The 16,571-nt window shown below is 45.3% G+C and overlaps 1 protein-coding gene across 3 annotated transcripts in view; it reads left to right on the top strand.

Moving 5' to 3' along the window:
• The window catches only part of LOC139337643 (adhesion G protein-coupled receptor L1-like), a 28,134-nt gene extending 12,750 nt beyond the window's left edge, over positions 1 to 15,384 (top strand). Inside the window, exons 1-23 of one of the 3 annotated variants that reach the window (XM_070972351.1) lie at positions 337 to 594; positions 1,950 to 2,157; positions 2,992 to 3,256; positions 3,361 to 3,700; positions 3,779 to 4,072; positions 5,321 to 5,424; positions 5,555 to 5,740; positions 5,850 to 5,888; positions 5,998 to 6,178; positions 6,277 to 6,399; positions 6,632 to 6,849; positions 6,947 to 7,120; positions 7,839 to 8,051; positions 8,143 to 8,363; positions 8,521 to 8,587; positions 8,736 to 8,824; positions 9,779 to 9,947; positions 10,043 to 10,189; positions 10,272 to 10,368; positions 11,176 to 11,286; positions 11,845 to 11,868; positions 12,198 to 14,767; positions 14,828 to 15,383. In XM_070972351.1, the coding sequence (XP_070828452.1) occupies positions 2,069 to 2,157; positions 2,992 to 3,256; positions 3,361 to 3,700; positions 3,779 to 4,072; positions 5,321 to 5,424; positions 5,555 to 5,740; positions 5,850 to 5,888; positions 5,998 to 6,178; positions 6,277 to 6,399; positions 6,632 to 6,849; positions 6,947 to 7,120; positions 7,839 to 8,051; positions 8,143 to 8,363; positions 8,521 to 8,587; positions 8,736 to 8,824; positions 9,779 to 9,947; positions 10,043 to 10,189; positions 10,272 to 10,368; positions 11,176 to 11,286; positions 11,845 to 11,868; positions 12,198 to 14,179 (5,133 nt within the window). In that variant the 5' untranslated portion in view covers positions 337 to 594; positions 1,950 to 2,068 and the 3' untranslated portion in view covers positions 14,180 to 14,767; positions 14,828 to 15,383. Of the gene's footprint in view, positions 1 to 336; positions 595 to 1,949; positions 2,158 to 2,991; positions 3,257 to 3,360; positions 3,701 to 3,778; positions 4,073 to 5,320; positions 5,425 to 5,554; positions 5,741 to 5,849; positions 5,889 to 5,997; positions 6,179 to 6,276; positions 6,400 to 6,631; positions 6,850 to 6,946; positions 7,121 to 7,838; positions 8,052 to 8,142; positions 8,364 to 8,520; positions 8,588 to 8,735; positions 8,825 to 9,778; positions 9,948 to 10,042; positions 10,190 to 10,271; positions 10,369 to 11,175; positions 11,287 to 11,844; positions 11,869 to 12,197; positions 14,768 to 14,827 lie in introns of those variants that run through there. The other 2 variants (XM_070972335.1, XM_070972343.1) reach the window with 2 other exon arrangements.
• The last annotated feature ends 1,187 nt before the right edge of the window (positions 15,385 to 16,571 follow it).

Below are 16,571 nucleotides of genomic sequence, written 5' to 3'. Positions count from 1 at the left end.
TGTGTGTGTGTGTGAATGTTTTTGGGTGTCTGAAATATAAAAAGAAACTTGGATGGAGAAAGTACAGAGAGGGAAACTGTGGTACATTTACATACTGTATGTCATCTGTGTGTGCGTGAGTATGCAAGACAGCACGGCTGCACTTGTGCGTGCATGCGTGTGTATTTTCTTTTTCAGATTCACGCCACAGGAGTTGCTCTCTTTTCTCCACAGGAGCCTGATTGAGGGGAGGAGAGATCGGGGGAAGTGGAGGGAGGGAAAAGAGGGAGGATGGGGTGGGAGGGGAGGGCAGAGGAGAGGAGGGGAGTATGCTGGGACTCCTTTGTGCTTCTTCTTTCTTTAATGTGAACTGTAATGTTTGTGGTGAGAATGAGTTCCAAAGTCTTTATCTGTGCAATTCTTTCTTTCTTTCTTTCTTTCTTTCTTTCTTTCTTTCTTTCTTTCTTTCTTTCTTTCTTTCTTTCTTTCTTTCTTTCTTTCCGTCTCTCTTGCTTGCTTTCTTGCTTCTCTTTACTTCCCTTCTTTCATCCTCTGACTTCTCTTTCTTTCTCTCCCTCTTTTTTTCCTATGCTTGAGTAGAAGTGGACCAAAAAGGTAAAGACAATACATTGTAGCATCTTGAACTCTCCTTACCCCCGACCCCCCTCTTTTCTCTCCTTCTCTTCCTCTCTTCTACCATTTCTCTCTTCCTCCTACCCAGGACGTTGTTTCGTAGTCATGCTGGATGTTGCCCCCCTTTTTTCATTTCCTACTCGGTTATTATTTCCCCTCCCATTTATCCATCTCCTGTTGTATGGAAACCCGTCCTTTTATCCAATTTTATCCAGGTTCTGCACCTAGTCTTACTCTCTCTCTCTGTTCTCTCTATCTCTCCTCTCTCTCTCCAGTTTCTCCTTCCTCTCTTGCTCCTGGTCAATCTTTCTCGTCTCTTTTGCTCTTCTTTGGTCTCTCTCTGCACACACAAACATAAACAAAGCTGCTCGCACAAACATAATATTCTTTGCCCTCTCTGCTCTGTTTCCTTTTCACACACGAGCACCCTTTCTTTCTTTCTTTCTTTCTTTCTTTCTTTCTTTCTTTCTTTCTTTCTTTCTTTCTTTTCTTTCTTTCTTTCTTTCTTTCTTTCTTTCCCTTCCTTCCGATCCTTCCTTACTGTCCAATCATCCTCCTCATGCTTATTTTCCCTTTTCTTCCCTTATAGGAAGAGCCCCTTATTTATCTTCATAGGAAAAATAAGACCAAATGTGTGTTATTATATATCCGTCTGGATGTGTGCTTACCAAGCACTGCTTATGTGTATGAGTGTGTGTGCATGCCTATTTGCATGCCAGTGTGAGACTGTACAGTATACATATGTGTCCATACAGTTATTGACATGTGGGTGGACCAATCTTTGTGCCCGGCGTAAACTAACCTGCCCTCTCATTCACTTCAAGGCAAAATTTAGCCCCGCCTTCTGCGTCCCTGATTCTACCTCACACTTTTCTTCACTCTTTTTGCACTAACCTACACACACACACACACACACACACACACACACACACACACACACACACACACACACACACACACACACACGCATACAAAGCACATAAATACACTCACACACCTTTCATTGCAGTGTCCCTGTTGTATTACTCACCACACACACACTAACAGTGTGTGATTTTCAACACTTTTACGTCTCCTCTGTTGCTTGCCTCTCGAGATCAGCACAGGTGTTTTAAATCCCTCTCTCTTTTTCTCCTCATTCTTTTTTCCTCTTGCTGCATCAATCGCATCTAATTCAATCCATTTTTCATGCATCGATCCATTTTCTCTCCACACCTGCCTCCACTATCTTTCCACTCTTTTCTCTCCATCACTTCCCTCCCTGCTCTTCTTCTCTCTCCCTCTTTCTCTTCTTTCTCACATCCTGCTGTCTACCCCTCCTAACTCCCATCTTCCAGTTTTCGTGTGTCCCGGCTCACTGCTCAGCATCCAGCCGGCCTCCTCTCTCCTGGAGGCAGAGCATCAGTCGGGTGCGTGGTGTAAGGACCCGCTGCAGGCTGGTGACAGGCTGTATGTCATGCCGTGGACGCCATATCGGACAGAGGTGTTGTATGAGTACGCCTCCTGGGACGACTACCGCCAGAACAGAGTCACCACCACCTATAAGTGAGTAATGTCTGTGTACACTGTATGTGTTGCTGAAATAGTTGGTAAATTGATTAGTTACTTTTTGGTTTTGGACTGTTGGTCAAAACACAGAAAAGACAGGCAAAAATGAAGATGCGACCTTGGACTCTGGAAAGTCATGATTACCTGTTTCTTTTGGAAATCCCATAGATGAAATCAGTCAATTCAGAAATATATAAATGAATTCATTTATAATGATATAATGTGATAAGTGGTAGTTGGCAGCTTCTTGGGGTTAATTTCACATTCACTTCAGTCAATTCAGCAATATTTACTTTCTAATTTAAACCGTGTGTTCATGTACAAGGGATTCACAGGAAGCATGTAGCTGTGTAGTGCTTTTCAGATTCAGATTCAAATTTATTAACTCACGGCCATTTCGAATGAAACTCTGCAACTTGTTTTATTAAAACATGAACAGTGTTGCCAGATCGACCACAACTGAAATCTTAAGGATTACAACTTTAAAGTTCTGAAAAGACATCCTTAGGCAGTATTTATGAATATTACACAAACAGTTGCCTGACATAAGCAAGAGAAGAGTCATTATATCATGATTCAGATGTTGCTGAATCCTGACGCAGGTCAGCCCTGGTGCACAGGAGTAGGCGACCACCTTTTTCACCACAGACCAGTGATAGAAGCACAGACAAAATCCAGAAATCTTTCATGTGAAATAACCAAAACTGCTGTAACCAAACAGAAAAATGTGTTCATGTAGGATGATACATAACCAAAATAAATCACAGCCTAATATTAATAGTGTAAATTTGCATGTACACAGTCATCAATCACAATCATCCTCTGTCCTAGGTTGCCCAGCCGTGTGGATGGTACAGGCTTTGTGGTGTATGACGGCGCTGTGTTTTATAACAAGGAACGAACTCGCAACTTGGTCAAGTATGACCTGCGAACACGCATTAAGAGTGGCGAGGCAGTGGTGGTCAATGCCAACTACCATGACACCTCCCCTTACCGCTGGGGAGGGAAGTCAGACATTGATCTGGCAGTGGACGAGAACGGCCTTTGGGTGATCTACTCTACTGAAGCCAATAATGGACGCATCGTGGTCAGCCAGGTGCAGTAGGAGGAATGAAAACAGATCAATGAATGGAAAGACACTAGAAGGGAGGGTTTTGCGACTGAGACCTCTCATCCTCTGATGTCTTTTTTGTCCTGCAGGTGAATCCGTACACCCTGCGCTTTGAGGGTACGTGGGCCACCGGCTTTGACAAGCGCGGGGCGAGCAACGCCTTCATGGCCTGTGGTGTGCTCTACGCTGTGCGCTCCATCTTCCAGGATGATGAGGGGCAGGCAGAGGGCAGAGTCGGCAGCGACATGGTGGTCTATGCCTATGACACCAGCCGTGGACAGGAGCTGCCCGTTCAAATACCATTCCCCAACCCTTACCAGTACATCTCCTCCATAGACTACAACCCCAGAGACAACCAGCTGTATGTGTGGAATAACTACTATGTCCTGAGATACCCGCTACAGTTTACGCCACCCCCACCCACTAAAGGTTTGTACAACAAGTGCCCCTGTGTATTTGCATGTAAGCAATAAAAAAAGAGACTCAACAGTGTTTCTGTCCGTCCAGGTCCCCTCTCCTCTCTGATGACCACCGTCCGCTCCTACACAGCCACTGTTGCACTGACCCCAGTGCGGCCATCCGCCTCTCACCCCATTGGCGTCATCAACCGAGGACCTTTTGATCAGAGGCCGATCACAGCCATGGTCCCTCTAACCCCTCGTCCCCCTCTGCGTGTCCCCTTGGCTCCCGGGGGCCCCGGTCAGGTGGGCGGTTGTGAGGGCCGGGTGGCACGAGGGGTGCAGTGGCCGCCCACCCTGAAGGGAGAAACAGTGGAGAGGCCCTGCCCTAAAGGGTCATTAGGTAGGTGCAGCATATGTGTGTGTGTGCAGATGTGAGCATGCCAGTCTGTGTGTGTGTGTGTGTATGTGTGTGTGTGTGTGTGGTATTTGCATGTGTGTGTCTATATCTTGTTTCCCTTTGAAATGTAGTTGGATGTCCTCTCTTTGAACTAGCCATCAGATGAGAGTGAAGAAAGTAGTGTTGAGACCAGCAGGGTTCAAGCTGGCAACTCTTTCTCTCGCTGTGCAGCTGTCTTCCGCCCAGAGCTGCCTCTAAGAAAAAGCTGTTATGCTGATTATTTAGATCAGCCTGTGGTTCATTTTGCCTCATGCTAATCATGTGGAATGGTTTGGACATGGTTTTAGCACAGAGGTGATGATTACACTGTGAAATAATCTCATTTTAAATCATGTTTAGAACTGAAAACGGATGTCTTATACTTGCACCTAATTTGCAGAACTGGTGTGTAACAGATACGCAACAAGCAAAAACAGAGTAATTTATTTTTCCACCCGTGCAACAATTAAATAAATCAGGTAAAGCTTGTATCCCGTAGTTTTGTTTTCATGGTACATTTACTGTATGGGTCAGTCTCAGCTCTGTCATTATTTCCAGGAGCAGCAGGCAGCTGTTTAACAAGTTAGTGACAATGATGACAATTAAACAAGCTGAAGCTAATGTACCAACAATCTAGATTCTGATGTTTTTTTTTCCTGGGGTTGATCGAGAACAAAACAGAGCTAAAAGGGTGAATATTGCACATTCATCAGGTGGACACTTCAAACACTTTACTCGGAAAGAAAGCAAAGAATCGTGCCCTTTATTTTCTTTCCATGCCACGAGTTTTCAATGCGTGCCTGTCATTAGACCACATGGTGTGCAAGAGCATTTTTGAAAATGCTAACTTTTCTAATACAGCTTTAAATATTTAATGAAAATTAAAAAAAAAAAAAAAAAATCAAACTCTGGCATTAGTTTAGACCACTGGACTCCAACAGATACAAGTTTTCATGTTTTTAGGAATCTTTTTTCCTGGTATATTGTTTATGTCATGAATAAATTCAACCAAACTTAAGCCAGATTCTATTGACAGCCTTAGCATTATCAATATTTAATGAAGTGATGATTCTTCTAAATAAACATTTTAAAAAAAAATGTAAAAATTTGTTACTCTCTGCTACTAAAAATGTGAAAAAAAGAAAGGAAAAAAAAGTGAGTCTTGTTGGTCCTTTGTCTGTCTGACTGTCTGTGTCACCCGTGTCTCTGCAGGTATAGCCTCCTATCAGTGCATGCAGTCTCCAGTGGGTTGGAGCTCCAGAGGCCCTGACCTTTCAAACTGCACCTCACCCTGGGTCAGCCAAATTGCACAGAAGGTTAGTCACGCATTCACACATACACACACAAATACACGCACACACACATTTACCCGAAAGCCAGTCAGCAAGCAGTTCCCTCTTAAATGTCAAAATATTTGACATTATAAACACCCCCGCCTCACTCCAGATTAAGAGCGGAGAGAACGCAGCCAACATCGCCGGGGAGCTGGTCAACCTGACACGGGGGCGGATCTATGCCGGTGATGTCAGCATGTCCGTCAGGCTAATTGAACAGCTATTGGACATCCTGGACTCACAGCTTCAGGCCTTGAGACCAGCCAATAAAGAGTCAGCAGCACGCAATTACAACAAGGTAAATTGTTCCTGTTGTCAGAGCAGATGTGTGCTTGACCTTTCCTGGAAATGAAAACGGAAATGTCAGTGATGATGATTCTAACAATAGATGCTTTTCTTCTTTTTAGCTGCAGAAGCGGGAACGCACATGCAGGGCCTATGTTCAGGTGAGACAGACAGACAGACAGACAGACAGACAGACAGACAGACAGACAGACAGGTAACTAGATAATAATGAGGAATAGGAATGAAACACTCTGTCTTTCTTTCTGTCAGGCTGTTGTTCAGACAGTTGATAACCTGCTGGGTCCTGAGGCTCTGGTGTCCTGGGCGGATATGAGCAGCGTCGACCAGTCCCGCTCAGCATCACTGCTGTTAGACGCAGTAGAAAAAGGAGCATTTCTATTGGCTAACAATCTCTATGAAGGCCGCTTCAGCGACAGGGCACCAAATGTCGGTGCGTGGTCTTTCTTTACACATTGTTTTGTTCTACACATTGTAGAAATGACCAGTTCAGTTAAGCTTTTGTGTCTGTGTGTTCCTGGTTGCGCACAGATCTGGAGGTGTATGTACTAAATACAGAGGCAGACATACAGGACCTGACGTTCCCTCACTCCTACGACAGCGACAGCATCTTGCAGATATCAGCACTGGCTCTGCAACAATACAGCAACAATGGTCTGTGGCACACTCCAAAACTAATCAACATTTATACAGTGAAAGCTCGTTATTTTACAGCATCTTGCCTGGGGTGGTAGACCATAGGAAGGACGAGAAATAGGTTGTGAAAGTAATATTAAGTTTCCTCCACATACCAAAAAGTCTAAAATATTAGATTGAATATGATAAATGAAAGTACAGAACAAATGATAAAAATATTCTCCCCTCCTCTCTGTGGCTTCCTCTGCAGGCCAAGTGAAGCTGGTCCTCACACTCTATAAGAACCTGGGGGCCTTCCTGACCACCCAGAACTCGACTCTGCGGCTCAGTCTGGGGCTTGGCCAGGGGTCCGATGCCAGGCGCAGGAGCCTGGTGGTAAACTCCCATGTCATCTCTGCCTCTGTGCACAGAGGATCCAACAGGGTATATCTCTCCGAGCCGGTGATCTTCACTCTCAGGCACCTGCAGGTCTGTTTGGAAATCTGCTTACCTCAGAATGAATGTGCAAAATCTGCTCCTTGAGTATTTTATATTATATGTGTTTTGTGTGTGTTTGTGTCCACAGCTGGAGAACCACTTTGGCCCCAACTGCTCTTTCTGGAATGCATCGGGGGTTTCTGGGAGTGGCAGGTGGTCTACGCAGGGCTGCCGCTTGTTACACACCAACAACACACACACTACCTGCGCCTGCAACCACCTGTCCAGCTATGCTGTCCTCATGACCTTTCAGCAACCTGCTGTAAGTAACACACACCAAAAACGTCACCTCTAGGGCAGTCAAAAAGCAGATGTAAGGCGACAGTATCTTTTTTTTTTTTTTTGCTTGATTTGTGGTAATGTCCTCTCAAGCAGTATAGAAAAACAATGACAGTGTAGCAAGATGTAGCTTTATCGCACTCACCAGACACCACTTTGGGTTTTCAGGTGATTAATTTTTAGATGGCCTGGTATCAAACTTGAACTTTATAAATCCAGCTCCGTCTTTGACCACCAAAAGCGCCCTGACTCCACCCTTATGCGCCCATATGCTGTTGCACAGTCCAACTTCATCCCAACTGTGCTCTCCAAAATGTTGTATCAAAATCAAGCACACAGGCAGTGATAATTGTGGGTTGTAGCTGTAAGAGAGCGAGAGAGAGAGAGAGAGAGAGAGAGAGAGAGAGAGAGAGAGAGAGAGATGAATGCTGCAGGGTATTTTGTCCTGCCATGAAATTGAATTAAGTGTTTCTCTGCAAGATGTTCTCTTTGTTAGGTGTGGTTTTATTCATTTGAATGAAAGTTATATAACGCACACAGTTACACAACCAGAGGCAAATACACATGAGCACTCAACACCTCAAAATACTACACATCCACATATGCTCAGCACATGCTCCTGCATTCATGGACTCTTTATGATCAAATAAAATGTCTCTAATCTCTCTGCATCCTCCTTCCTGCCTGCTTGTCCTCATCAGTTCGGTGTCGGTGTAGAGGAGCTTCTCGTCTATGTGGTTTCCTGGGTTGGCATCTCTGTAGCGCTGGTGTGTTTGGCCACCTGTCTTACCACCCTGTGCTGCCAGGGGGCGCCCTGGCACACAGACCACAGCACCATCCACTGCAACCTGTGGGCAAACCTGCTCATCACTGAGCTGCTCTTTCTTGTCGGTGCCAACAAGACTCAGTACACAGTGAGTGCTTTGTGTTTGCAGTCTTTGGGTAGTTGTATTTGGTAAAGTATGATATTGTGGATTATATTCCTCCTTCTTTATCCGAATCCAGGTTGTGTGCTCCATCATTGCTGGCCTGCTGCATTTCTCGCTGCTCTCAGTGTTTTGCTGGTTGTGTCTGGAGGGGGTGGAACTATACCTGCTGCAGCGGGAGGTATTTGAGGGACGGAACTCCAGGAGGAAATATTTCTACCTGTGTGGTTACTCTATTCCGGGGCTGGTGGTGGCCGTGTCTGCAGCCATTGACTTCAGAGGCTATGGCTCAAAAACGGCGTAAGTTGATTAATGTGTGTGTGTGTGTGTGTGTGTGTGTGTGTGTGTGTGTGTGTGTGATTTGAATGGCAATAGTTATTTTTCCTCCGTCTGGAGGTTCTTATGTTTGTGTGATTTGTTTATGTGTTTGTGCCTGTGTGTGGGTGTGTGTGTGTAGGTGCTGGCTGCGAACAGACAACTACTTTATCTGGAGTTTCCTTGGACCTGTTGCTGTTATCATTACGGTGAGAGTTCATGCCCTCATACAGATACCAGCCTTTCCATGTATATTTTCATATACTTCCAGTCATCAGCGTGTGATCACGTCATATTGACTCATTATGAACGAACAGATATTAAACAGTGTTTGCTGGTTGTTCTTTTCGGCCTCAGTTGAACCTGGTTGTCTTGGTGATGACCTTACATAAGATGCACAGTACTGCTGCTTTGAAGCCAGACTCCAGTCGCCATGACAACCTGAGGTAAGGTCCACGTCTCATACTGATCTGTTGTGGGTGATAATGTTTAGAGCTTATTGTGTTACAGTGGCTTTGACTCCCATCTGAAAAATACAGTAAAGTTTAATTGATGCGCTGAAAAGGGCCTGAACTGATAAAAACTCTACTTGAGTTTTCGGCACCTTCCTCTTCATTTATATTATTATCTTATTTTCAGAGCTGTCTTAATTTTTGTGCAGTGCCGCAGAGTGTCCCAAAACCTGACTTACTGCAAAAAATGAAAGAAAACGATAAAAATAAGTTTGCAAATGAATGTTTCCTTTGCTGGAGGCAGTCTACTCTGTTTGAAGAATCTAATCTTCGCTTAGAGATTTGTAGTTAATTAAAATATTTAACACTCATCCTAGCTGAGACAGGGAGCCAGTGTAAATTGTATGAAGCACATGTAATGCAGTCTTTCTTTTGTCCTTGTAAAGCTCCAGCATTTTGTTAAACAGCAGCATTTTCAGTAGTTTGAAGTCAAGCATTAACAGCTTTTGGAAGAGCAGAATAAAATGCACTGCAGCAGTCTTTCTGTTCTTTCTGTTCTTCTGAGTAACTAAAGGTCAAAACTGAGCAATGCTGCATAAATGAAAAATAGAGTGAGCAAACTGCACTCAACAGAGGAAAAATAGAGCCTGGGTGTGTGTCAGTAAAGCCGAGCAAATGGAAGCTTGTCTGAATGCTCCTGTTTTCAGTTTCTGTTTCAGTAGACACTGATATTAATTAGACCAGCTCTCTCTTTGTCCACATCTGAGCTGTAAAGAAGAAGCACAGTTAAAACTCCCCTGAGGTATTTTAAGCACAGGGACTTGAAAAATCTAATTAGAAAATCATTCTAACACGTTAAGATGAGTGAGCTCCTGCTGCATTTGCTTGTCAGAATGAAAATATAATGTGTTATGTTATCTCATGCCCTGCTTCCTCTGGGGTCTCCAGGGCGTGGGCGGTGGGTTCCTTGACACTGCTCTTCCTGCAGAGTGTCACCTGGTCCTCGGGCCTGATTTTCCTGTCTGCTCCGTCGCTCCTTCTGGCTTACCTCTTCTCCTCCCTCAACACCGCCCAGGCCCTCCTCATCACCATACTGCACTGCACCCTTGCCAGGAAGGTCTGTCTCTGCGTTCATGTGTCATGTAGCTGCAGGAATCTGTGAACAATGTCATCATTTGTGACGAGACAGATATGTTTGAACACCGCCTGCAGGGTCAGAAGGACTATGGCAGATGTCTGCGTCTCTCGCAGTGCTGCGTCACCTCTTCGAGCTCTCCGGACTCGGTGAAGGGTGCCGCCCTGCGCTCCAACAGCCGCTACACCAGCAGCCAGAGTCGGAGAGCTACAGCTAACAGACAGGTGCATTACAGCACACTGTGCCTCTATGCCTCTCTCTGTGTCTGAGTCAGTTTTGACCTTGTGTTGAATATCGGTGTTTCAGAGTCGTATCAGGAGGATGTGGAACGACACTGTTCGCAGACAGACGGAATCTTCTTTCATAGCTGCAGACGTGAACAACACCCCGACTCTCAACCGAGGTAAAGAACGCTGTTCTTTTTTCTTTGACATCAACATTATACAAGAATTTTCATTTTGTGCAATTTGGCGCCCCCACAGTTTCTGAGTGCATCATCACTGTCACAAATAGAAATATAAAATAGAAATCCCTCTGTAACAGTATTGTCAAATGTAATGTACACTACATGCAAACTACAGCCAAAGCTCAGTGGCATCATAATAATGTTATGTGTTTTAAACTTACGTCTTGAAGCTAACGTATTCTGTTTTGCTATGTCAAAATCGGTCAAAGGCAGTCGAAGTTTGCATAAGCTTTGCATTGCACACAACTCAGAACAGCAGCATGCCAAGTTAATGTAACCTGGACCAAATACAGCTAACTAGCTAATGGCAGCTACAGTTAGCAGCAATATGCAGTTAGTTTAGCAACAAGTACAGTAAAGCTACCTGTCCATCAGGAAAGTCCCCAGACTCACAGATAATTGAGGCAGAGCAGCTGGAGCACATCAGAGGGAAAACCAAAGAACATTTTTTTCCATAAAAATATCATCCAGTTTCACCGGCATAGCTGGTTTTGTGTGACATAGTACCATTAAGTGTTCTGCATCTTCTTGCGGGAGATCGTACCCACTCACCCAGCTTTCATGCTGCAAGAACAGGTGATCAGAGTGACAGAGGCATTTTTGTCCCTGCTACAATTCAGTGTTCCATCAACATGCTTTTGCTATTTTATGGTAAAATAGCTGCATAATGTTCCTTTAAATCTCAGGGTTGCAGTGACCTTCTGGCAAGAGTGCTGTATTTATTTTCTCACTCTCCATCCTCAGCTGCTTTGGGAAACCATTTCCTTACTAATCCAGTGTTGCAAACCCATGCCGGAGCCTCTCCTTATGACACAATGCTGGCTCAAGGATATAATCAGCCCTTCACCTCCACAGGTACATTTCATTGCAACTTGCAATCTGTGATTCTTCCTAGCGTTGTGTCAACGTTTCCTACACAGTTTTTGTACTCTCCGTCTTTATATTGGTTTCTTTTACTGTCCTTTCACTAATTTATGCTCGATACTTTGCAAAACTCTTATGCCACATACAGAGATGTCTCTGTAAGGCCGTTAACCGATGTACTGACAAAGGGAAAATGTTGGCAATTTGGTTCTCTCTTATATACAAATTCTGTGATGGCACATAGTTGGATACTAGATGGCACTTATGTAAGTGTGCCTGTAATAAGATAATATGGGCCAAGAATGTCAAGTGGCTGATTTATCGCTCAGGCTGTCTGAATTTTCCCTAAGTGGTCTAAGACTTTTGTCCAGTACAGTTTGTCATTTTTCAGTTTCTGTTCAGTGTGAATGTTTGATATTAAAAGCTCCTGAAATGTTTTTGCTTTGTCCGAATGGTTTTCTGTTTTCAGTGTCTGACCTTGAAATGTCTGTGTTTTAAATGTTTCTTTGACACTCTCCCTCTCTGTCTCTCTGTCTTAACGTGGACCAGTAGGAACCTTCAGAAACAAGCAGAGTATGAGCTCTCCTTTATTGTGCTCACTTGAATCATTGAGCGCCACTTACTTGTGCACTGTCCTTCAAGTCATAGACTATCTGTGCAACATCTGCACACAGTAATTCTTAAGAAACCATGAAGACATAACATACATCTCGTCCATGTGGCAACATAACTGAACATTTCATCAAAGACTGTTGTCAATATCCAAATCTTCTTGGTAAAGCCACACGCTCAGTAGGCACATGAACCCTAAACTCTGCTCATTCATTCATTCATGCGTTCATTCATGCAAATCTTTAATCTTTGAGGTAAAGCTAAGTAATTGGTATCTTCCTGTCCAACAGAGGGTGGTGTGTCCCAGAGCCAGGAGTCCTGTGGGCTGGACAGTGTATGTCTCAATGGAGGCTACACCCCCAACACCTTCACCCTGCACGGTCTGGGAACCACACCCGGATCCCGAGCTGGAGTGGTGGGCAGCACTGACCTTCTGAGAGAGGGGGGAGTTGGGATGGGAGGGGATGACATCTCCCCAGCCCTCCTCACCCCCCACGGGGCCACAGATCTTGGCAGCAGTGCTGGGATGCGTCGTAACCTGTCTGATGCAGCTGCGCTGGAAAAGATGATCATATCAGAGCTGGTGCAGAGCAACCTGAGACCCTCAGTTCCCATGCCTGTCCCTCCTGAGCGCTACGGAAGCCTGGCGAGGCCTCACCACCACGACAGGGCGGCTCTCACTCATACTGCCACGTTAACTCGACACGCACAGCCTCCCCAAGAGGGCTGGGCTGCCACCATGCAGCCAAACACACGCCACAACGCACAAGAGGGCTGGCCGCATACGAGGCACCACACACAAGACGCTGAGACACACTCCACAACACGTGGACAAGATCACACCACGACACCACGATTGCAAGACGGCTGGTCACACACACGTGTTTCTGGAGATTCTGAGTCCCGTGAGCTTCTTAAAGATGGGGACAGGTCGTTGCAAGGCACTCTGGGTCGCCGCGGGCTGCAGGACAGGCAGCAAGCACGTCCCCCTGATGTTCAGGCTCGGCCTTACTCCACCCTCAGCCGCACCCCTGGTACTCTGTCTCGCCACCGCAGCACTGTGGAGTCGAGCGGAGGGACAGACAGAGACAGAGAGAGAGACAGGGAAAGAGAGAGGGATCGGTACCGGGACAGGCCTCTCCCGCCTCCTCCGCCCCCTCCTCCACAGGAATCTGAACCCCTGTACAAGGCTCTGGAAGAGCCGCTGCTGATGAAACAGAGAGACGCAGGCGTAGAGACGTGGAGAGGTGGCCAGGACAGAGAGAAGGATGAGACATTTCTCTTAAAAAGAGACGGAATTATTGACGAATGGAGGGGAGGAACCGAGAGAGGGAGGGACGAGTCTTTTACCTCTCAGAAGAGAGATGGAGAGATGGATGAATGGAGAGGTGGAATGGAGAGAGGAAGGGAGGAATCTCATCTGCTGGAGAAGAGAGGTGGACGGGTGGAGGTGTGGCGGGGAGGAGCAGAGACGGAGCAGGAAGAGACTTTCATAACTCAGAAGAAAGATTTTGGGATGGATGGATGGCGAGGTGGGATGGAGAGAGAGAAGGATGAATCCTTGTTTTTAAAGGACAGAGACGGATGGAGAGCAGGGATTGAACGGGAGAATGAGAAACAGAAGGATAGAGCTCTGGATGTGTGGAGAGGAGGGATGGATGTAGACAGGGAAGAATCTTTTCTCTTTGAGAGCAAAGATGGAGGTCTCGACGCCAGGAAAAGAGGTTCTGTTCGTTACCACGGCGAACGAGAAGATTCTGACAGCTTTGCTCTGCCTTTGACCCCCGACCTCGACCTCGACCCTGACTCCTCACCTATCTACGCCCGAGATTCAAACCCCTCCCCTCTCTACCCTGGAGACCGGCGCTCGCCGCCACTCAGCATCTTCCCGCGAAGCTCTCCCCCAACGAATATCTTTGCTCCTCGAGATAGCAACTCACCTCCAAACAATCTCTACACTCGCCACTCCCCCCAGGTGTACAGCCGAAGCAGCTCCCCTCCTCGCTTCTACACCCGCACTTCCCCCCCAACCCTCTCGTACCCCGACAGCAGCCCTGAAGGTCCAGAAGAGGTCAGCCCCACTGGCCAACCCCAGCGGCCTGCCCTGGAACTTCCCTACAGCCTGGGGAGACCCCCGCTGGGCCCTCGGCCCAATCACCTGCAGACCTTCTACCAGCCACCGACGCTGGCATCCAATGGAGAGGCAGTGTACACAGCAGAGCCCACCTCTGAGGGAGACGACGGACAGATGCAGCGGGTGACGAGCCTGTGACTAGGGCGGTGGTGATCGGGGAATAGAAACCAGGCAGGAGGAGGAAGATGGTGACAACAACAAACAAGGATGACCAAACTGATGGAAATGATGGTGATGATGATGATTATAATGACACTGTTGAGGACAGTGATGGTGGATGATGAAGGTAATGATAATGACAGTGATGACTCCTCCCTGCTTCTATCTCCCGATCACCACGAGACTTCCCCCTTTTCATGTTTTGTTACTTTTCTATGACTGTGATCCATTTATAACTATTCCTCCTCCTCCTCCTCCTCCTCCTCCTCCTCCTCCTCCTCCTCCTCTCCCTCTCCTCTCTTCCCTGAAACCCTGGTGTGTCTCCCCATCTCATCGGTGCTCATCCTTATTTGCCCATCGTCTGAGTTTCTATCGGTTCATCGGCTGGGTGTTTTCCCTCCCTGTAGCAAGCAAACAGTGTGTCAAAGAAGCACTTGTGTGTTGCCAAAAAATCCTTTCAAAGAACATGTGCATGACTTTATAGTGGCTTTACAAGGCTACATACTGTAGGAGGAAAGTGCTGAAGTGTGTGTGTGTGTGTGTGTGTGTGTGTGTGTGTGTGTGTGTGTGTGTGTGTGTGTGTGTGTGTGTGTGTGTGTGTGAGCGTATGTCAGAGCGTGTGTGTAGCTTGATGAGCATGCATGTGTGTGAGGATGTGTGCGTGTGTGTGAGAGTGCGTGCCTGTATATACATCATTCTTGTATAATTAATGTATCACAGTGAAGCATTTTATCAATATCAACTGGGGGGCCTCTTACACACATCCCCTCTGACTGATTTTGAACTCTTGACCAATCCCATTTTCACATGAAGACCAAACCCCGCCCCCTCCACCTGCCACTAACTGTTGGTGATGGAGTTTGTCATAGCAACAGAACTCTTGACTCCGGAGCCAGAGATCATATAAAACCTCAGAACTTTTCTGCAACCCCCAGAGATCCTTGTACATATCGACCTCAAGTGTTCTGATTGTCTTGTATTGCTATTGAAGTTCAAGTAAACATGTGAAATAAATGTTCCTGTCTTTCTCTTTGTGTGGATGTACGGAGAGAAGGAGGGTTTCAGATAAAGGAGAAAGAAAGGAATCTGCAGTGGAAAATGAGGGGGAGGAGAGACTGAAGAGGTGTGTGATGAAGAGAAAAACTGAAGAAGACAAATAAAAAGATTTTAAAATGCTGCTACAGGTACAAGTACTGTACTTCAGCTACTTGTTTTTCGTTTGAGTTCTTCAATTTTCTGTGATCTTCTTCTACATTTCAAAGGAAACATTGTACATCTTACTTGTTTTTTTGCAGTTACTAGTTACACTAAGCATACAATGATTTTATCATATGATGCAACAGTTTACAAGGTAGCTAAAATGAGCTCCACCTCAAGCAGCACTACAATTTTATAGCCTCAAAGCTGAGATGCCTCTTACACATCTATAAAACAGTGCTAGTGATATTTTTTAGTATATTTTCATGGCAATACCTCTCTACTATTACTTAGGTATACTTGAACCAAGTAATTTTACATTGTGGCTTTAATACTTTTACTTAAGTAAATGATCTGAGTACTTCTTCTACCACTGGTGAAGGATATTTCAAAATCATATTATAGACAAAGTAGAATGCACATCCAAGAAGGTAAACAGGACAGAACAGTCAGCACAGGACAGATAGAGAGAAAAATATGGTCCATGAATAAATTAGAGCGAATGCATTTGTAGGAGTTGAACTGCAGTTGCGTGGACTTTGGGTCAGCACAAAAATGATATCTTGAAAATGCGAAAAATAAGTTGGAAAAAAAATAAATGTCAGTTGTGAAACATATTGCTCACTGTGAGAAACCCACAGAGAATCATCTCCCGACTCCGCAGCTCAGCTCCAGCTCGGCGTTTTTGCTTCAGTCTGCTCTGAACAACCTCAACCTCAGGCAGCTGTTCATGGGAAACATGCTCTGATAAATCCAGTCACTTAAAGTTAGCAGCTACCTGGTGAACATAGTGGAGCATTTAGAAGCTAAAGAGCTAAATATTTTTCTCAGGTGGCTGGTGGAGACCAAAAAATAGAGCTAAAAGTTTTATTATGCTTACTGTATATTCATTGGGGGACCAGAAACACAACTTTGAATGCGTCTGCTCATTTGCTAATAGATAACTATTTGCTATCGACTCTATATAAGTGAGGTGATAATATATCAGTCTTGTATTAAAAGTGGCCAAACAGCTTTGGACAGTTTTGAACTTTAGGATATACAGTGATCATCATTTGAAGGATTATGCTACAACATCTAAAAAATGTATGTGGTAAATGTTTGTATATAAAATATGTATGAAATGTAGAACAAAATGTCACAAACTGAACTTAGAGAGGTTTTTTTTTTTAAA

The sequence above is a fragment of the Chaetodon trifascialis genome, chromosome 2 (assembly GCF_039877785.1).
Source record: "Chaetodon trifascialis isolate fChaTrf1 chromosome 2, fChaTrf1.hap1, whole genome shotgun sequence".
In the NCBI taxonomy this organism is placed as follows: Eukaryota; Metazoa; Chordata; class Actinopteri; order Chaetodontiformes; family Chaetodontidae; genus Chaetodon; species Chaetodon trifascialis.
The sequence above is the reverse complement of the archived record's forward strand: the minus strand, read 5'-3'. Positions and strand labels throughout refer to the sequence as shown.